Below are 22,408 nucleotides of genomic sequence, written 5' to 3'. Positions count from 1 at the left end.
TCACCTTCCCCAGGTTGAGTCGACCCGGGCCAGTCCTTATTTGGTCATTCCCGCTAATCCCATTGCTTTCACGTGCTTCTGCATGCCTTGTGTGTGTGCCTCTAGCATGTGGGCTGGGATGTCTGGTCCCAATACACATCCTGGGTGCCAGAGAGTCTGGAGTGTCCTGAATGCCTGAGACCACCGTGGTCTGTGATTGGTCCACATATGGAGTGTGTGTTTGTGAGCAGATCTCCCATTGGGTCCCCTCTGTTTTGGCGCGAAGTGAACTTTGGATAAGAGGAGGCTGGAAACACCCATACCATGTCGCTCTCCTGAGTACTCAATGAACATAGGATAGGAACCATGTATCCTGCAACTACGAAGCCGAGTCGAGGAACTGCTGGTGACCCGCTGGAAGGTTTGGCACCCTGAGCCCGCTGTCTTCCCATGGGACCCCTCTGCATCTGGTCGTCCTAGAAGGTCTGCGAAGGCGCTTCTACCCATTGGAATAATGGGACCAGCTATTCTCGGCACCTATACCAAAACCTGCAAGTACTCTTTCTGAGAAGCGTCCCTGGGCCAACCAGTGAGCTGACCAGTTTACACAGGACCTTTGCTCTGTCTCTGCCGTCGTTTCGAGGAGGCCCTCGAAACCTGGTATACTGCTAGCTCTGTGTCCACGGCACGTCACACCGTATTTCATACCCTTGGCATTCCCAGGTCTGAAGAGAGACGAGTGTGCCCGGACCGGAGTAAACGCGGTTACTGTGTTGCCCTGCTGCGGCAACATCCTTTGCAAGTCCACTGCATTTGTGACCCCCTTCCCCCGAAGCCTGCTGCAGTGAAACTGGGGCGATTCATCCACCCGGAGCAGAGAAATCGCCACTGTCCTGTTTGGGAATCCTCGCTGGAACATAGAAACTAAAAGGTGCCGAGACGTCTTTTCTGTCACCGTTGAACCTGTAACCGAATTGGACTAAACTAATTGGACTAAGTAATCTTTACCCCAACCGGTGGCCCCTAGCGCCAGAGCCCAACTTTACGCACGAGTGGCCCCTGGGGGCCATTCTCCTGTCCACTGCTATTGCGAAATAGCGACTCCATCCCGAACTCTCGAACTGCCTCTGCCTTCAAGTGGAGGTCCTTCTTGAATAGTGGGAACTTATTCTTCATTGCCTCATCCACCTTCCCGAGCTGCTAGAGACCCCTGAAGAGACCCTGTTTTGCCCATTGAAACAACCGCGTGCATTGGCACTACATGTACTATTGAGCACAAGGCTCACCTCTTCTTAGGGCTTGGACTGCCTCATAGTTAGGTAAATTATTGATGTTGAACTGGGCCTAAAGATTAACTGCACTGCCTGTTTCCTTCCCCTCTAGTTTGTTACCATATTTCGTGCAGCCCTCCCTTTAGACGCCCCTGGTCTTGTATATATGTTGTATTGAGTGTGATGTATTGGTTTACTTAGTGTTACTGTGATTCTTTGCTATGGTCTACGTTACAAAGGCCTTGTAATAAATGTGTCTATATTTTTGATATAACACCTGTCTGGAGTAATTAGTAAGTGTCCTTCTCTGTGTGCTCATTGAGGTCCTTCAGTCACCCTCACCCCTCCTGAGACTTAGGGCCTCATCACGACTTTGGTGGTAACGCCGGCGGTATTACTGCCGGCGGTATTAGCCCTACCGCCGAACTCCCCGGTGCTAATAGCGCCGGATCACAAGTTTGGCGGTAATGTAAAATCCCCATTCCCCATTGGGCCCATTCGGGAATGCCCCATTCCCCATTGAGCTCAATGGGGAAAATTCGCGCTATTACCGCCGGCGGGAAATCCGCTGGCGGTAATAGCACAGATTTTCGGCAGATTTCCCCCCAGCCAAGAGCTGGGGCGAAATCCGCCGAAGTCCTGATTTGGCGGACTGTTAAATCCCGCGTAATAGCGCGACCGCCGGATTTAAGGGTTACCGCCAAAGTCGTGATGAGGCTTGACCGCCTGCCATCGATCGCTACCTTGATTGGTCTGGCTTGTGCAGAGGTTACCCTGTTCCAAGAAACTAGACTGGCCTTCTGAACCTCTACCCCTCCAGGTCAGAGTTCAGAAATCCATCTTAACAAGCCCCTCCTACACCCCATACCTCCCAGTGCCTAAAGCACTCTATAGAACAATGCAGGATGTGGAGCGCCTACAGAAACTGTTGATATTGTCATTACACATGGGGCAGCTAGTTTAGTCTATGAAGCTATACCCATGTGCGCGGAGTTCAGTGTCGCACCCACTTAACGGAATCACTCCTTCACGATCCCAGGAAGTCCCATTTAGACTGAGTGACTTCCGCTGGACCGCACAGATCGTGAGTGGAGCCTTCGGCCCGTGAGTCCATGTGTACTACCTGCACAGTGTGCAGCTGCACCGCCTCCTGCTGCAGCTTCACTTCTGCAACAGGCTGCCACAGTGTCTGTATAGTGCAACCCTTGCCACATTCGGAAGTGAAATCACAGGAAAGGGTGATGTGCCCCGAACAGTCATTTGAAGAAATATGACTGAGTAGAAGAATGGGTGAGTGAGTTGAAGGGTGAGTGATGAGGGGATGTGTGCATGGATGATATAATGGATGGTTGGTGTGTTGAAATATGCACGAGTGAATGGATGAAGGGGTTAATGGGTGAGTGAGAGGATGAGTTACTGGATGGATGAGGGAGAGGGTGAGTTACTGGATGAAGGAGAGGGTGAGTCACTGGATGGATGAGGAAGAGGGTGAGTTATTGTATGGTGAGTGAGAGGGTGTGTTACTGGTTGCATGAGGGAGAGAATGTGTTACTAGATGGATGAGGGAGAGGATGAGTTCATGGCTGGAAGAGCGAGCGAGTGAGTTACTGGGTGAAGAAGGGAGAAGATGAGTTACTGGATGGTGATGCAAAGGGTGCTACTGGATGGATGGGAGAGAGGGTGAGTTACTGGAGAGATGAAGAAGAGATTGAGTTACTGGATGCATGATGGAGGGGTGAGTTACTGGATGGACGAAGGAGAGGATGAGTTACTGGTTGGATGAGGGAGAGGTTGAGTTACTGGATGGTAAGTGAGAGAGTGATTTTATAGTTGGATGAGGGAGATAATTCGTTACTGAATGGATGAGGGTGAGGGAGAGGATGAGTTAATGGCTGGCAGAGAAAGAAAGTGAGTTACTGGATGGAGGAGGGAGAGGGTGAGTTACTATATGGGGGAGGGTGAGTTACTGGATGGTGAGGGAGAGGTGTTACTGTATGGATGACAGAGAGGGTGAGTTACTGGAGGGAGAAGGTGAGTTTCTAGATGGATGAGGGTGAGGGTGAGTTACTGGTTAGATGAGGTAGAGGGTAAGTTACCAGATGGATGAGGGAGAGGATGAGTTAATGGATGGATGCGGGAGAGGGGAGTTACTGGATGGATGAGGGCGAGGATGAGTTACTGGATAGATGAGGGAGAGGGGAGTTATTGGATGGATGAGGGAGAAAGTGAGTTACTTGATGAATCAGGTATAGGGTGAGTTACTGGAGGGTGAAGTGAGAGGATGAGTTACTGGTTGAATGAGGGGCGATGAGTTATTGGTTGGATGAGGGAGATGATGAGTTATTGTGTGGATGAGGGAGAGGATGATTTACTTGATGGATGAGGGCGAGGGTGAGTAACTGATGGATGAGGGATAGGGTGAGTTACTGGAATGAATCAGGTAGAGGGTGAGTTGCTGAAATGTATGAGGGAGAGGGTTAGTTACTGGATGGAGGAGGGAGAGGATGAGTTACTGATTGGATGAGGGGATGAGTTACTGGTCGGATGAGGGAGAGGATGAATTACTGGATGGATGAGGGAAAGGATGATTTACTGGATGGATGAGGGTGAGGGTGAGTTACTGGACGGATGAGGGCGAGGGTAGGTTACTGGATGGGTGAGGGAGAGGGTGAGGTACTGGACGGACGAGAGCAAGGGTGAGTTACTGGATGGTTAAGGGAGATGGTGAGTTACTGAAATGTATGAGGGAGAGGGTTAGTTACTGGATGGAGGAGGGAGAGGATGAGTTACTGATTGGATGAGGGGATGAGTTACTGGTCGGATGAGGGAGAGGATGAGTTACTGGATGGATGAGGGAGAGGGTGAGTTACTTGAGGGATGAGGGAGTCTTCTTGTTTTTGTTAAGCATATAGGCAACCTAGTGAAGGAATGGGAGCCTTGATAAATGAGTGGGAGGATGCTGGGAACGTGAGTGCACGGACAGGTGGATGAATGCAGAGATGAGTGATGGTGTACACCAGTGGATCAGTGGATGGATGGAAAGCGGGTCAGTGGGTGGGTTGATTGAAGAAAGGGTGAATGGATGGGTGAGTTGATGAGTGCTTGCGTGTGGGTGTGATGAGGCAAATGCCTGCGTGGATCTGTGCAGTGGTAGATACACGGGCAGATGGATGTGTGAGTGAGATTAAGTGATGGGCCGGATCACAGAAACTTTGCACCAGTGAAAGTGCAAAGTTGCACAGTATTAGCACTAGGGAAAACACTGGGACACATTAGAAAACCATTGCACTGTGACAAGTGCAGATTTTCATTAAAAGCAACAGTGCACAAAGGCCCAGATGCAAAAAAAGATACATGTTTGATGCATTTTTGCACCAGGGCAAAGTTTGCCCAAGTGTTAATGCCATTCCGTATTGAAAATTCATCTTTTTTTGCACAAGGACAATTTTTGACTTGGTGCTTCTAATAAGCCAAACTGCACTTGTGGCCGTGCAATAGTTCTCTAATCTGTCCCAGTGTTTAAAAATAGGGCACGCTTTTCCCTACTGCTAATACTGTTCCACTTTGCACTTTCACGGGTGCAAAGTTTCTGTAATCTCGCCCCTGTTATGTTATGATAACATTATTTCTTAAGCGCAACATTCGCCATCATGCGTCTTGGCGCTAAACCAAGCAGAACAGTGACCTAACAGCCCAGTCTAAACGAGAAACGTCTTCAAGGCGCCAAAACAGCAAGCCACCGAGAAAGTGAATTCCAAAGAGTGAGCGAGGGAAGGTGTGATTGCATGAGTGTGTGAGTGGAGGAGGAGTGAGTGAATGAGTGATTGGATGAGTGAGTGGGTGAGTAAGTGACTGTAGAGTGAGGGAATGAGTGGAGGAGTGAGTGCAAGAGTGAATGAGAGGACGAGTGAGCGAATGAGTGGCTGAATGAGTGGATTAGTCGGGGGAGGGTGTCCTGCGTGTCACTCTTTTTGGCACTTGTTGCACGCACATGTAAGGCAAGGTGCAACCTAACACGAAATAAGGGGGCCCTGCAAGTTCCGGCCCCCTGAGGCCTGCTGCAGAGGTGTTGGGGTCGCGTGGGAGGGGTCCTGCTGCACAGAGACTTCAGGGGTGCAGTCATGTCCTGGACTCAAGGGTTGTTTTACACTCCAGGCTACAGAAGGAAGATTGCACATCACGATGCATGGGTCTTTCCCCGTTGGCCTCAGCAGTCGCATATAGCAAAACAGAAAGCGCTTAGAAAAGGGCTGCATGCGGGAGAGTGGCGCTATGTACATTCCTGCACTGCTATGATATCTGTTGATGAATGATTGCTTTTTGTCTTTAGTTGGACTGTGCCAATGTTCTCCGTGTCCTCCACATCTACAACCAAACCCACCTGTTTGCCTGCGGGACCGGTGCCTTCCACCCCAGGTGCGCGCTCATTGCAAGGGACGTGTTCCACCAGGTAAGCTGCACCCTGCGGGGGGGTCCCATTTCTAAGCAGTGCGTGTTCCTGTGGACAGTGATTCTCGAGGCTGTGTCCTAGGAGGGCCCAGATACGGGAGGGTGTGATGGGGAGGCATGCGCTGTCTGGAGGGAGGCTGGAGATTGGCTGACAAGCTGGCACCTCTCAAAGGCTCGGGGGGCTGCAATCAGAATGCATATGACCATAGGTGTATATCAAAAGAAGGTATATATATATATATATATATTCATGACAGAACATCCACATTCATTCATTCAATACAAAAAGGTTTCAATTTATTCAAAACAATGTTAGAATCAACAAATTTCCACACATCCTAAAAGAACTTTAGAATAAAGTCCCAGTGACACACAAAACACCTACATCCTTTGATGACAGAAATTCAAAGCAAATGCTGATGTAACAAAAAACAACCTCGGGATAGTAACTCTATATCTATTATTCCACTGCAGTAAGATCTACAATGATCCAAATGTTATTCTAATACAAACAGTTACTAGATCTCGCACTCAACATGTTTCGGTTCACTGTTTTCACCTGGAACCTTCTTCAGGAGGATAATAAAGGGTCACTTTGACTTTCAAGTAGATCTTAGATGATCTATTCTGTTGCACCATGCAGTGTGCATTAAAAATTGGATGACTGTTGGTGAAAAAAAATATAGGTTTTAGCTCAAAATGCTTAATAACCTAGCAGTCAATAAATCTGCAACGGGCAGGGGGTTAGGAAAACAGCCTTACCTGGCCAGTGAGTGGAAGTAGTCTACACTGGTAACCTGGAATCATCAATATTCCTTAGGCTAGACTTGGGTCCACACAACGGACAGAGTAATCAAAAAAATACATATAAATTCTATCAGACTACTTAATCAAACTGGTATCTAAATTCACCCTGCTCTCTAATTCAAAATCATTACAAATTAAACTCAAATAGTGCTTACCTAATCACGGCTCGTTGTCTGTTGACTTGGGGCTTTCTTGGTTGTGAAATTGTCTCATAGTAACTCTACATTGTGATCAAGCCTTGTCCGTGAGGACAACGTGTTATCTGTCAGTTGGAAAAACAATGATCCATTAACATAGTAAAGGTAATCCCACCACGGAGAGCTCTCTACACATTATGTCAAACATTATGAATACCCTAACAAGGCTTACCGTTCCCTTGGTATAGGAATAATAAAAGGAACTTTTGGTGCGGGCTCTCCCGGAATTAAGGGTTATAGAGTCCTCTCATTGGACCGCTTGTGCCACGGCCGATGTCGGTAAAAAATAAAACCGACAACGGCCACAGGTTACTCGAAGCGGTCAATAATGATGCCTCCAAACAGTGACAGCGTACCCCTTTGGGCGTTCCTCCAGATTGAGCATCTATTCAAAAAAATGCTTCAATAATACTTTGCTAACGACTCTGCTAAAGAAACCTGGTGAATTTCTAATTTGTCCGCCACATAGTCAAAAAAACGAATAGTCCTCTTACCTGTTGCGTGTAAATCGCAGTGATGAGCATGGGCTTATGACTAAATCCACTCCTACTCGCAAAAATGGTTTTCACCCAAAGTATTGCTCACGAACGGGTACTCATCCCTTGCTTCAATTCTTTTTTTTTTTTTTCATCCGCCATTTCTGGTCGGTCACACTGGAAAACACTGGAAAAAGGCCAGTCAAAATGTGGCGACCATGTTGGAATGGATCCGCCCGTAGTACTCGTACCTATCCGGGCATGTTGAAACAAAGCCTCATTTGTATGATATAATCCTAAGTGTCCCTTGCTAATCAGGCTGTCCAATTCAATCTTACCAGTCAGGGATAGAGGCATAATTCAAATCCCAATGAACAGGTGAATACCTGCAAAAATGTCGGTCCATTTAGATCTAATTTATGCGGCCGTGCTCAGGTCGATGTTGCACACTTGGAATCCCACAGGGCATCTAGATACTACATGATAGACGAAGAAAAGGACAGACCTGCACCTTGAAGTGATTCACTACGGGTTTGAATGAGGCTCCCTTGTTGTAAATCGGGCTACCATCTGCCCAAATTATAGTGCCACCTGTGACACCAAGTGACTACAGAGGCCTACTAGCAGATTAATCAATAGATTTCCGCAGCAGCGTTTCGGAACAGAAAGAAATGCTATTAGTATCCCAGTCTAACAGGCGTGTAACTATGGGCCCCGGGGGCATTAACTTGGGCGGTATTGGCTTGCCGTCTTGGGGCTTATTGTCACAGTATTACTGTGCCAGCAATACCGGCTATACCCCCATGGAGTCCTCTGGAACACCATACAACAGGGATTAACGACCCTAACTGGCCTTTGGAATCTGCCGGTAATAGCAGTAATTTCATTTGGTGGTTTACCGCTGGATTTATGGGTATCGGAACCAGGACGGTGTATATTAAGAATATATAATTATTTAAGTTTTAGCAAAGAATAATAGGCAATCACAAAATCATCAACCACCAACGTCATGGCACTTCACAATATCACAAATTCAGATTTCTTGCAACAATTGACTAACATAAGTTTAAAGGACTTTCTGTTGCTATAAGACACAGGTAAAATTTAGAAGTTTGCAGTCACAATTTACATCAGATTTCTAGCAAATTAACCAATAGGATAAATACAGAACACACAGTGATTGCTTGGTTTGGGGCAATAATCCTTTCTCCCAGCAACCCCCACCTTCCAGGCATCAATTAGATATTATCCCACTGATCTGAAGGCAAGGAACACGGAGTAAGCACACAATGGGAACATCGTTTTGGACTTTTTATTTGCATGAAATGCAGTGTTTTGGAATTCTGATCTGGGATGCAAAGGAATAAATGGGGAATTTAATTTTGCACCACTCCTACAATGAAAATGCAAGGCTTTGGGATTCTGGTTTGGACTGAAAGGGAACATTCCTTTTGCACAGTTTGTTTTCAAAGTGAATGCCAGGTGTTGGGATTTCTGTTCTGGGGACACTAGCACATTCAATTGAATAGCAGGGTTACCCAATTACATTAAAGACTAGTGTCATTTACAGTGCACTGGGATAATCAATTTTGATTATGGACAAAAACACCATCCCGTGATAAATGACCCTATGGGAATTAAATTATATTTTTAGTAAATTGTGCTAAGGGCTTACACGTTTTCACCTCCCCCCCCCCACTAATGGAGAGCACCCACAAATGCAAAGGTAAGTGTTAAACAGATTTCAACACAATTCAATGTAACTGGATAGAGTGTTCTTCTATAGAGAATTCATTGAGTTAACTTTTTTGTTCACGATGGACAGGGTCTACCTAGATTTGCTCTGACCTCCTGCCCACTAAGGGAAAGGTATTAAGGCAGGTAGCTCCCCACACGATTGATAGTCTAGGGATATATCTACTTACATGGGAGATCTCTGTTCTCAGCCCAGGAGGCCCGCCAGATCCTAGCACCCTCTTCCAGGCAGCTCACACCTCAAGCATCTATCCACCAGCCAGGTCTCTCCAGCCAAAGGCATCTCTCAGATAGGGCTCCCATATTTCCAAGCAAAGTCCCTGGGTCTCCTTTCCCCCATATTCTAGGTAGGTCTTTGTTTAGTTTTGTTCCCCTGGCAAGGTGGTACCCCAATGGGTTAGGCAGCACTCCTGGTCTCTCTCCCTAGTGGTTTTCTTGCAAGTCCCCTCTTGGATTGGAACTTACCAAGATATAGTGCTGATGACACTCCATTATTATCAAAATGTCCATGCTACGGATTGGCCAGCTCTCTCCCTCCCCTGAATACACCCACTGCCTGCTAATAGGACAGTAGTTAGGGGTGTGAATGATGGAGCCTGAGGGAGGAGAAAAAATACATCATTTCAAAATGACAGGTAGTTTTACACTTTTGGGTTCTGAAAATCTAAGAACATGTCAGCTGCCCTAATTTTTCAGATAATTGCCGGCACATATATATTTTTGAGTTCTATATTTTAAGGCGAGTCAGAAAATACGAATCATATATCGGCACACACCTCCTGAGAGGAGCTACCATTTTGCCAATTTATTCCCTATCTGAAATAATCTCAAATCTGCCCCTTCCTGATTCAAACCTTACTCCCATAACCTATCATCACAACAACTTTCTATTCCCTCGGAATTATGAGAAGGCCAGAATCATAATTCTTCTTATAACTCCAGTTGAATCCATCACACAGGATTTGTATGTACATGGTCCCGATGGGCTTCTTCTCCCCTTCAATATGAGACCGGGATGAGCTCATTGAGATGTACGATGCACTTTTTATTCAAGAAAATGTATTCAATGTTAGTCAATGGCAAGGCATCCCATGTGTCCCTCAGTTTCACATCAGCCCCCCACCAATTCTTGGGTTGCATTTCTCCATAGTCCCCTCTTCTGAACATCTGCTTATCAGCAATCTGTTTCATACACAATGTTTGATCATCCATTAGTGGCTCTGGAGCAATTTCTTAAGGTCAAGTTATCCCTGAAAAGGTCATTTCTGTTGGCCACTAATGCACAGTTAATTGGGAGACTTAACCTTACAGGTAATTTCTGCTGGCTGTGTTATCTGCAAATCCCACAATTTTGATCTACTTCTCTGTATAGTCTTGGTATTTCTAACTGAAAACCAGACCTTCTTTTCCTAAAGGTCCTCAGCCAAAGTTCTTGAGTTCAAATTCTCAAAGGCACAGACCTCTCAGTTTAGTGGGGAAAACACCAGCTGCATGCTCACTTCAGAAGATACAGCTTTAAATCGACAAGATGCGCTTAGATGTAACATTTTAGCATTAGATCTGGGCATGTGGTTTAAAATACAATCTTTCTTTTCTACTATATTAGAACAGAGATAGATCCATTATTAATCATATGCACATATTGGGATGAGGGTAACTGTCTGTGTCTCAGTGGATTCAGTGCTGGTCATTGGGCTGGATTTTCCCGGATCAGAGATCCAGCGACATATGTCCCTGGAATACCACTTACACCCGGGTTTTCATTTGTTATGTTGCTTTGCTGAAGCTGGGACTCGAGAACACACCCTCAGGAAAGACGTGCCCACTACACCACTTGAATGTCTGCTCGTGGTCCTTGTGAATATGCCTGTTAGGATTAGACTCTGCAGAACATTTTTAAGCAAGGTTTGCAGGTTTAAAAGGTGTGCACCTTTTATACTTTCCTCAAACCCTCATAGAGCACAATCCTCCTCTCTTTGGTTATTATCCATGTCTTATTAATTCACTAATCACTTGAAATAAAAATCTTTATTAATGGGGAGCATAGAAAAATCTTCCCCGTTTTCCAGCCCTCGCCGACCCGCCATCTCTGGTGGGATCCCACGGATTATATTTTCCATTTCCAGCACTGAGTGGATTCAGGAGTCCACGACAGGAACATGTGCAGGTAGTACCTGTGTTGAGCGCACTGCTCGCCTCTCAGGAGTTGCCCTCATGGTTACAGGTACACATCCCGGCAGATTCCCCGAGCCCATCCTCATTCTGAGATCTTAAAATGAGTATCACAGAGTTGTTTAATTATGAGCATGGGTAATCAGCACCAGGGCACCCCTGCTGGGGCGGTGGTGTGTGATATAAATGCACCTGTTATGCAAGTGCCCATCACACGTGCTGCACCCATGTAACTGCTGCTGTGCATCACACTGGCCTGTGATCCCAGCATCACTGAAGCTGATGAAATGCGGTCACCTTTCTAAGACCATGAGCTGTCTGGCGGCTGGCACGTTAATAAACCTTGTGAAACCTTAGAGGGCCAGTGTAGTGGTGTGCCTTGGACTCAGGTAAGACAAGAACTCAGGTAAGTGCAATGATAGTGCTACTTTATTACTTGGGCCCTTCAAGCACGTGGATTCGTAAGATAGAAACACCACATCAAGTAAGATGGTGAGCACAGCAAACATTGGCTCCCCCACACCCTCAACCAGATCGCCTTCCAACTGCCTGGAACAACTGTCCTGCTCAGACCCCCCAGGACCAGAACCCTCCCCCGGCCACACAACATTCCATGTAATGGCAACGGCCAAGTCACCACAGCCAACCTCTTCACTCCACTGAGTAGTGTTGACTATTGCCACCTTTTCTCACCTAATGTCTGTCTCTGAGACATAAGCAGAGACCAAAAGGGACGTCCAGGCTTTTTGAATTCTTGCAATGTACCTTTTCTGTTATTTTCTATGTATGTAGGACTACAAGTACCAGAATGCAAAGTCACGTGAGATTTGCAGCCTGGACTAACTGCAAAATGTACACCTGGCAAAGGACAATTTGAGAACTTTTTAAATCCCCCCACTGTAGTTACACAACATGTTTACATCTTAAGCAGTCATGCAAATAAAATAAAAGGTTTTGAACAGATTATGCATGTTATTTAATTTTTGTGTTATTGAATGCAGAAAAACTCTGAGCCGCCCATCGTGGGCAGTGTGAGGTTCTGGGTCTCCATATGGATGACAAACACGGCTCAAAATAAACACTCATAACATCAGGAGAAGTAATTGCAGCCCAGCACGAGGTTCTGCTGAGGTGCTCAGCTCAACATGCTCACTATTAAATGGATCACTGACACTGCATCGGGGTCTTATATGGGGCAGAACCCTGATCTCCACCGCTGTGACTGCTGTGCCTCCCTGTGATACCTGCTGGACTGGGCATGGGGGTATAAACAGATGTTGAGGGTAGGGAAGTCCATGAAGTTAGCTTTACCCGTGAATTATAAGGCAGTAGGCACGGAAGGCATGGCCAGGAAGCAGGTGCGCGCGTCGCCCGCTCGCTTGTGACGTCATGCTGGAGACATGGCGGGTTACCCATTGTGACCCGCATACAGCCCGGCTGCCAGGGAGACCGTGCACTCAAGGCCAGACAAGTGGTTGCTGCTGAACCCTGAAGGAGCGGGGAGGTTCCGGGAATCTCCGAGGGCCCCTTGGACCGGTCTCCAGGCGGTGATAAGGACCGAGGCTGCTGGGTGAGTGCAGGGATGGGCTAGGGGTCAGGTGAAGGTCAAGGGCTCGAGAGCCAGCAGAGGCATTTGTGGCAGGAGGAGGAATGCGGGATGGAAATGCAAAATCTGTTTTGTGTCCCTACACCTCCTTGAAAAAAACAGTAGAAATCTCCTAGAGTGTAGAAGACAGACGTAAACAGAATACTCTTTGATTTTACGCCGTACTTTTGAACTCCTGCCCTTGTGAAATGACCCTCATAGGTTATATACTTCTTATGTCACTGGAAGCCTCAACTACTATGATAAACATAACACCATGGGCCTCATTCCAAGTGTGGTGGTCCAGAAATAAGGGTGCTGGTCACATCATACCAGCACCCTTTCCGGACCGCCACACTCCATCTCTGCCTACCTGTTCTGACCTCCTGGGCGCAACGTCCCCGGTAGGTGGAGTTGTCACAGAAGCACCGTTCTGGGCCTCCATGGGAATGGGGACATACACTTTCTGCCGCCTGATATCACGAGCCACCGGGACTTGTAATGTCCCGGTGGCACCGGGATATCAGGCGGCGGAACCGGTGTTATCAGTTCATCGGTAACCCGCCGGTAGCAGTTACTGCCAAACTCGTAATGAGACCCCATGAATAAAGCAACACAATTTCAAGTCACTACAGTCATTAAAGTAGTTAACACAATGGCCATCAAACAAATGAAGTAGAACCAAACACACTGTTCTGTCAAGCCTCGGGTCTGGGACTCTTTCCATTAACTTGACAACAGAGGCAGCCCTCTGGAGATGAGGTACACCAGAATGTTCAGCTTTCAGCCAATCACAATGCCAGAAACATGCAAAGGATGGTCCAGTGACAGATCACTAAGGAGAATCTGTAGTCAGTCTTATTTGCTTGCCACTCCTACTCACAAAGTAAGGCTTCTCTTCACCAGGTTTCGCCGGAACTACACCTCTGAACCAAAACCTAAAAGAGCGCTCTTGAGCCCCTTTGTTGTAATACATATTTGTTAGTGACGCCTCAAGACGTCTCTTTACCCAGGTTTATTTTGTAGGGGAACCCAACCAAATCTCCCATTGCATTTACTTCTAATCGATATGTACTGCAGCGCTCCATCAGAAAAGTAAAAATCCCGAAGACCCACTCCTATAGCTCTGACCCCATGCAATCTTCCCTTCCCTCTTCAGCCCCCACATCCCAATTCCCCAAGAGTTTGTCCCCACCAAGCACCCTCCATTCCATAACTGTTGCTTTACTTATGAACAACGGGGACGTTCAGCCAATGGTTCCCACGAAGATGTCAGCTGCCTCTGTGTCATCGATTAGTCACACCCCAGGCATGAGGAGGACACATGTCTCAAAGAGGATTTGCAACGGCAGCCTTACTCCACCTCTTAGAAGAAAGCATCTGAGGCTCTCTGGATGTTTTGAGCCAAGATTTATTTGGACGGTTTATTTGCTTTTTATATAAAAAAAAGAATAACTTCAAAAACATCTTTATTTCACTATTCTTTATTAGTAGCTGTCTCCTAAAATTGTAAAGCATATCAAAATGTCGGAAACCGATCGAGACATTCAAATCAAGACTAACACTGCATAATATCTAACAGTGCTCAGTAATCTGGTGTGTAGCTTGAAACAGCAACAGCACTCAGATTCTATCAGATGGGATCAAAGTTTTGATTTCAGGAAGTTCAACTCTGAAAAGGGCAGATTTGCAGAGATGGGCAATCACATCGACTGATAGTGCAGATACGCTCCTTGCCAAAGTGTTTGCACCTAACTGCACACCTGACATGGCAGGCATATATTCAGGACAGTTTTTAAAATCAGCCTTTTCAATTGCACCATCTGCGAAATATATGTGTTTTTCATCAAATAATTAGCAACTATGAATGATGTGTAGAGGAGGAGCTAAGTTCCCCCACCTTAACTGTTCCACCCCTATTACCTGAATGTTGGGAGCCAAAGTTGAGACACGTGCAGTACCACTGAGAATACCAGTACCAAAAAGAATCCTAGAGGCAAGGTTACCCTTGAGGAAAGCATACCTGCATACGAGGAGATATGATGGGTGTTTAAATGAGATTCCTGAAGTAGCAGACAAAATGAATGGTCTAGTCGAATGGTGACGTCATACAGAGCTGAGCTGATGTGCCTAGGAGAAATGCAGAGACTAGAGAATGCAGATATTCTATAAGGCATCAAGAAAGTACCAAGTGACATCGTGGGCTCAAAGTGAAGAAGTTTATGCCACAGAAACAGATGAAGACATTAAGTCATTTTACATGTGTACAGATGCAAAAGAAACGCAAGCAGACAAAGTAATCTAGGGGCTAGTTTATAGTGAATAGATTGCAGCAAGCACCAATATATGCATATATACATATGGACAAGTATAAGATGGATGTGTCCACTACACATTCTAGCAGTGCTGGACAGTAGCAAGAAGGCCTCATTTCTTGTGTGTCAAAGTTAAAAAGCAAATTGAATTACAAAGTGTATCTCAGCAGACAAAGCTGGATGAGCCAAAGAAGCCAAGATCTTATCAAACTGGAGTAAACTGACATTGGATACAAATTGTGTGAAAGAACATAACTTCTGTTCAGAAGGCAATGAACAAAACAAGGAAGACATTAGAGGTTCATTAAAAAATAGTATTGAATGCACTAAAGGCTCGATTCCATGGTCTATAGTTACATGGAAGGATGAAGTTGGACGAACTAGATGGTCACACCTACGCACGAGGGCAGAGCGTGCTTTCACTCCCTGAATTTCTCAGAGCTAAGAACACTCTCAAGGCCGAGCTTCAAAGCCTAATTGACAGAAGACCACTGGGGTGATGATGGATTGATATGCAAATTGGTGGGCAGCAATGGTTAAGACGAAGGTTAGAGTGCCAACCAATTGTATGGGACAGCATAGTTAGGGGTCCTATAGTTGTGTAAACCAATGGGACGTTGTGTATTTAGTGACGTTCATAGTGGTCATTTTTAGGGGAGGTCTTAGTTGCTCCTCCTGATGTTAAGGTGGGGCAACTAAAACTGATGTTAAGGTGGGGCAACTAAAACTTCCGTTCCAAGATGATGTCTTGGCTGAAGACAGCCGCTGTCTAAAACACACTTGGCCAGGCTCCGCCTCTCCCTTTTGCCACTTGGACATACCGGACACACATCTGTTAACTGTATATATGTCTATACTCCTTGCTTTCCTTCTTTATTATTGTGTATATGCCATGTATATGCCATGTTTATATTTTATTGTCTGTAACTAAGTTTTGCAAATTCTTGTATCTGCTGCGCCCTGTTACCCTAGGGTATTCCGGCGCATTACAAATAATAAACAAACAAACAAACAAACAAACAAGTAACCAATCACATATTCATGGATGGTATGGATCGTATACTTAGATCGTCAGTCAGAGCCAATTACCCATACTCATAGGTTTTTGTAGTTTGCCACGTAGGATGACGTTAGTAAAACGTAGGTTAATGTTATTGATGATGAGTTTTGTGTATAAGATCTCAGTTTTTACTAGAATATTTGAGTAAGAGGATCGAGCAAGTTCATTGATGTTCGTTATGCTCCCTGTTTTAGATAATTGATATTAAAACAGTTTTCCTTTTGCCAACTACCCGAGTCGTTTCGATTATTGATGTATGAATACAAAGCTGCATCCCGTCCATCTCCAGGGTAATTGCTACTCATCTTAAAGGGCTTGGTTATCTAGTTCAGATGTCTCTGCATTTGTATTGCAGTGTTTATTTTACCTACTTTTTAGGATCGCAGACCGCTTCCTTTGAGAAAATTGTTTTCATAATTTCTGTGCATCATTGCAAAATGTCTCTCAATGTTACTCTTTTTACCTCACGGTAACCTGGCCACCATAGATTAAAGATGCACATTTCCTTTTTACACTGGAAGAAAAATAATCGGGTTTCCCGCTCTGGATGGAAATGGTACATCTTTTACCTTTTGTGGGATGTCGCATCTGCACCAGGCATTTCATCAAGGATGGTTTGTTTCTTTTGGGGCTGCATGTGAAAAAACAATCTAACTATTTCAATCAATGTTTTATACGGTTTAAAATAAATTCAGGAAATCCCACGCCGTGCTTTGTCAAAAAATAAAATCCACTGCCAGTTAAGCAAATCCCCAATTCAGGCAAATTGCTCACATGCCAGGTCACATATTTCATCTGATGAAAACTAAGCCAACTCTAATTTGTTGACTACTGTTAAAAGTATTTTTGTCAAAATAATTGGCAATATTTTAAATATGAACATGTATTAACCATGTAATCAAATTATGTGCAACAAAAATGTAAATCATAGAGCTAAAATAACATTGTGTTTTATAGCGATAACTTGAAATGTACATGAATCATATAACAACCCAACAAGACAATATATAGATTATTATATAAACTTTTTGTGCAAAGAGAGTATGGTTGTAGCAAGGGGAGCCTTGTTCATAAAGGGTGGTGACCTGCCACCCGTCTGCCCTTTATTGTCAGGTCCCAGCTCTCACGCAGAGGTAGCACGCAATCCTGCCCCCCCCAGGGGTGTATTGGCATCTGCACTGGTAACCAGACAGATAAGCCGCAACCCCCGTGGGGAAAGAGGGTTAGGGTCCACGGATTGGCTACGTTAGTGCCTCATGCAGCTAGTTAGAGCTGCTGAGGCACAGTACTTAGCTTTTGTCTTGCGGGGCCTGAAGTGAAGGTCAGCCAGGGCACGGCCCACAGCATATTTTGCCTTAATCGGATCAGAGGCTCTCTGGAATACTTCCGCTTGGAAGTCTTAATCATGCGCGGCTTTTGTGGCGCTGGCATGCGTGTTGGTGCGTGCATGGTCTGGGGAGTTCCCAGATGCTACACTTGCCTCGTGGAGGCTGCTGGGAAGCATAGGCCTTCCCCCAGGTCCCTGCTACACAGGTGTGTTGTGTGTTTGCATTCTTTTGCTTCTTTTGGGGATGGGTCCCAATTGACTCCTGCAGCCTCCTGCTCACTAATAAGGAACACCTGCAGGACGGGAAATGTGGCACCTGCTGTGATTCCCATACATGTTCCTGGGTTTCCAGGGATACATAGCCCCTGTAGCCCCTTTGATCATGTCTCTCTTTGTGCCCCACGCCTCCTGACATTCATGAAGGAGGCAGTATCAGAGAGAACATCTCACATGATCGCTGCCTCTCCATGCAGGAATCATGCAGGTCATTCGCCTGGCTTGCACATACAGCTCTGAGACATACCGCGGACACCAGGATCACAAAAATGGTTTAAAATGCTAATTTTGACATAGGTTTGCAATTGCATTAACATGTATATTACAGTGGCATTGCCGGCATATCCCGTGTACTGCTGGTTACCAGCCATCTATTGTAGTATTCCATGTGTAAGAAAATTATTAGTCAATTGTATGTTGTTTTGCCCAATTTTTAGCAAAAACAGTGCTCATAAATTGTACCTTTTGAACCCAGTATTGAAAGGCCGAAAATCCCCAGCCAAAATTTGAACGTATTCATACAGGATCGCCACAGATGTCTGTAGATCTCCCCATTTGTGTACATAGCCAAAGGGCATCAACCCTTTTAATTGTTCTCCCATCCCATTGCTCTCCTCAATGTTCTCTGCCTGGATTCACCACTCTATTTTCTATAGTGCTCTGTTACTTAGTATCTTAGTTTAAGCTATATTAACCCTATACATATAAACAAATATACATACCAACCACTGCTCATTTTTCTCACCTAATTACATCATTCAAACTTTGCTTCATAAAACACAGGCTGAAATAGAACTCTCAAATCATGTTTTAAGTCCTGCCATTGATAGCACATGCCATTTTACATTCCTGTTTAGTTTGTTAAATGTAAGTGGACATGCACCAGAATGCAGTGCAACTAGTAGTTGAATTCCTGTGTTGGGGCACACAGAGGTGGGCTGCTATATATCACAACACAACAACACATTCCATCTTGACCTTTACTTCAAATGAAGTAATGCTGCCTTAAAATATAGAACTTAGTATCTTCAAATAAAAAAATTAAAAAATAACAGTTTTGCAACACCTCTCGTGAGATGTACCTTTTTTCTTGCAAGCTTGGACGCGCACTGATTTTCTTTTTTCTTCATGCAAGCACATACACACACGCACAGGCGCTGAGAAAAACAATTACAGCTGCAGCTTTATTTTCCCCATTCTGATTGAAAGCCTACAATTACCAGCATGTAAAGTCATACTAACCGAAATAAATCTGAAGAAACACAGTGAGCCTGAAAAGATCACAGCCCCAGCTTTGCTTCACGTGGCATGCAGATTTATGCACCCCTTCCCTTTCAGATCAGCCATCTCTTGCACCTCTTGGTGACAATGGCCAGAACAACATTCCCTCTTTACGTCTGTTAGAGATAGAGTTAACCCCTTGTTGGGACACTGGCCCGAGCCCTTCAGGCCCAGATTCAGCCAATCTTTGCACGATGCACGCAGCTTTTGACTATTAGCTTTGCAGGAAGAGTAGAGGAAGGCGGCAGATGAAGAGCCGTCCCTGGGCTGCACACAGTGCTAATTGTGGTGTCTGATGCAAGGAGCTACTGGGAAGCCCCAGGCGAGCTATCTGCGGCTCGCGATCTACTGGTTTGGGACCCTGGCTCTAGCTGTACGAAATGTTTCTTCATATCTTGCTGCTCGACTTCTGTCAGCTTATGACCGCCATTAAGTTGCAGTTTAGCTGTTCTGTCTAGGAACGCAAATTGTTATAACTCTATGGGATACGGCTGCGGGAACTCGGTAAACCTGAGGCGTCCTGGCCAATCAACGTTCAGTGGCTTGTCTCTAAACTCCGGGGCCCAGTGTCTTTCTTGTTTCTTTTGTGTGATTTCACTATCCTGAGGTACACCCTGGGAAAGCTTCAGCCTCCTAGCATGGGCCAATCATTGCGCAGCATTCACCCTTTCACTGTGTGAACTGTTACAACTTGGAATGTGGGTGTGCCTTTCTGTGAGGGACTGTCTGAGGTTCTCTGCTGAGGAGTGAGGGGGAAGTTTTCTTTCTTCAGGAGAAGCTGACTGAATCCTATGGCCTACATGTATTATATTCAACTAATGTAAAATAATGGCGTTCATCTATTCAACACTTTTACTATGTTTCCCTACTGACGTTAAATGTTGCAGGGTTAGAGTAAGAGTACGTGTTTATGTCAATGGGGCCTATGCCGGAATCCCTTTATTACACAGGGCTGCTCTTTGCTTTCTGCTTCTGCAGCGTGTACTTACGCACACGGTTAGAACACTGCATGTATTTACCCATATTTTCGTATTCCCCTTCAAAGCCAGCAAACACATGGGACTTTTTACCTGAGGCACGATGAATAAAATCCCTTTCTGGGGATTCTTTGTCCTCTAAGGGAAAGTCACCACAGTGGGATTTCACTTGCCCTGTCCCCTTGGGGTGGTCCCAAGCGTACCTGACTCACCTCTTTAGTCCCAAAGTTAGTGGCTCCTCCTTGGGGAGAAGGGACACATTTCCTCGATGCGTCACACTGGTCAAGTCTCTAAATTGAAGACTTCTCTCTTTTCACTGCTTAACTAAAGTGTGTGGTCCTGGGCACATCATTAACCGTCAGTGTGCCTTAGCTTCCAATATTGGTAGACTCTGGAAGTGATTCAGACAAAATCCCCACTCATCGTCCATTACACTACATTATAGCATTGACAAAGCCTAAAGTTATGGCTTGTGGATAGGCAAAATGTTTTCTTTCTTGCAATGTTCACCATGTAAATAAATGTTTGTTTTTTCCAAATGTGAACACAAACAAAGATGATGTGTTTTTTGGAGCTCGAACCCTATATCTAAACCACCTGCTCACCTAAGCCACACCCCTTCTTAGAGTCCGCCCCCTTGATTTCTAATCCTGCTTCTGCTCCGTTTCACACCGTCAGCCAGCCTGCCCCAAAATGGCTGCTACGAGCTGCGTTGTTTATGCGTTGCCTAGCAACGCCGCTTACTAATTGAAGCACATCCACCGGCAGGCGGAAGCCGGCCCTCTCGTGTGAAGGCCCGCGAGAGGTAAGGCCCTGTTTGCCCTTGTTTGCCACAGGGCGCAAAGGGCATATTTCAACTTAACCTGTCCTGCAAAACACGCCCGTGACTCCACTACAACAACAGAACTCTTTGCGCCTTCAACAAGACTCTGTCAACCACTCAGGTTCTCGTGAGTACTTGTCCCATGAACTACCACCCTTGACCTCGCATAACTGTTAAGTTCCATTTTGTTTGCTCACGTGTATGTCCGGTCCTGCACCCACATGTTACTCCTTCCCATATGTAGCTAGCGGAACACACACCTAACACTCTGCTGTGTCCCAATACTTTTTTACATCATCAGAAACACATATTGTTGACCTTCACCATACCCCTATCACTTTGTCTATCATGTATGCTGCCTACTCGGCATCTAATAGCAAATTATGTCTGCCATTGTTCGCAACACTTTAATTCACCAATATTGATGCCGTCAAATATTTTGTTATATATTGTGTCTGTACGCATACTAACATATTGCCATAACGTATGACTACCAGTTGTGCATGAAATGCTATTCCCTGCCTGCTTGTTCGCCATTGTAATTGATTACCAATACGCACGTATTGCACCTGCTGCCTACCCTATTAGATTGCTACTTCTGTACTTACCCATTACTCCTCTGTTACCACGTAATCTGACCCTTCAGCTAAGCTTGCCTCCGGCCAGCTCCTACTCAAATCACTGTGCCCTTATCCACACGCCTTTCTTTTAGCTTACATCAGATTACACATCATTAAGCTCTCATGCTCCTCTGATCACCACACCCTATCTTCGCCTGACCAACGGTAACTACCTATCACCGGCACAACTCCTACACCAATATGGCCAAACACCACCACCCCAGGGTTCCTTTCTCAAACTTGATCCCACCTACTCCATTCCTGCCAGCCCTAAGGATAAATGAGTATTTTAATCCACACCCCAATTCCACACCATCCATACCCCCAAATAACACCCATCCCACGCTCACTCCTACAGTTCTAATCCCTTCGCTCACGCCACCCACACACCTAAGAAATTTAAGACTTGGAGCACGCACATCTAAAGAGCTCACCAACCACCACAAACACACTGTTAAAACCCACAACACTCCAGTGCACACAAACGCACACAGCACAAAGGTCCGGGAACACACAACTATACACCCCGTTATCATCCTCAAATCCAAACACAGTACAAATGATAACACGCAAATCCAACTTGCTCTCATTAATGTGAGATCTATGCAAGCCCATTCCAGAGAAATACACAATCTGATCTCCGACCTACAGTTAGACGTGCTAGCAATCACAGAAACGTGGCTACACAAAGCTTCCGGTCCAGCCATATACCAGTCCCTACCTCCAGGTTACATCATCCTCCGCCAGTCAGACCCACACACAAAGGTGGAGGAGTTGCCCTCATAGTCAAAGAAACACTTAAGGCTAGACATACTAAATCTACTACATCAGACAACTTTGACGCCTTATCTGTGAAGATCTCCCTCTCATCCAACGACACCATGACCTTGCACCTTATGTACCGACCTCCAGGCCCTCTGTTAGACTTCCAAGCCAACGTCCTACACATCATAGGCAAGGACCTCAAACCTAACACTAGAGTCATACTCCCAGGAGATCTCAATCTCGGCTACAAGGATGAAAAGGACAAACACAGTA

General features: G+C 45.6%; 1 protein-coding gene across 1 annotated transcript in view; it reads left to right on the top strand.

Annotated features, from left to right (window-relative positions):
* LOC138566168 (semaphorin-3A-like) overlaps positions 1-22,408 on the top strand; it is a 624,143-nt gene that overhangs the window by 333,675 nt on the left and 268,060 nt on the right. The window contains exon 4 of the mRNA XM_069643198.1: positions 5,581-5,700. Within this exon, the coding sequence (XP_069499299.1) occupies positions 5,581-5,700 (120 nt within the window). The remainder of the gene's footprint in view (positions 1-5,580; positions 5,701-22,408) is intronic.

Source organism: Ambystoma mexicanum, chromosome 2p (genome assembly GCF_040938575.1).
Source record: "Ambystoma mexicanum isolate Mex_15411 chromosome 2p, UKY_AmexF1_1, whole genome shotgun sequence".
Taxonomy (NCBI): Eukaryota; Metazoa; Chordata; class Amphibia; order Caudata; family Ambystomatidae; genus Ambystoma; species Ambystoma mexicanum.
This window is presented reverse-complemented; position numbering and strand designations above follow the sequence as displayed.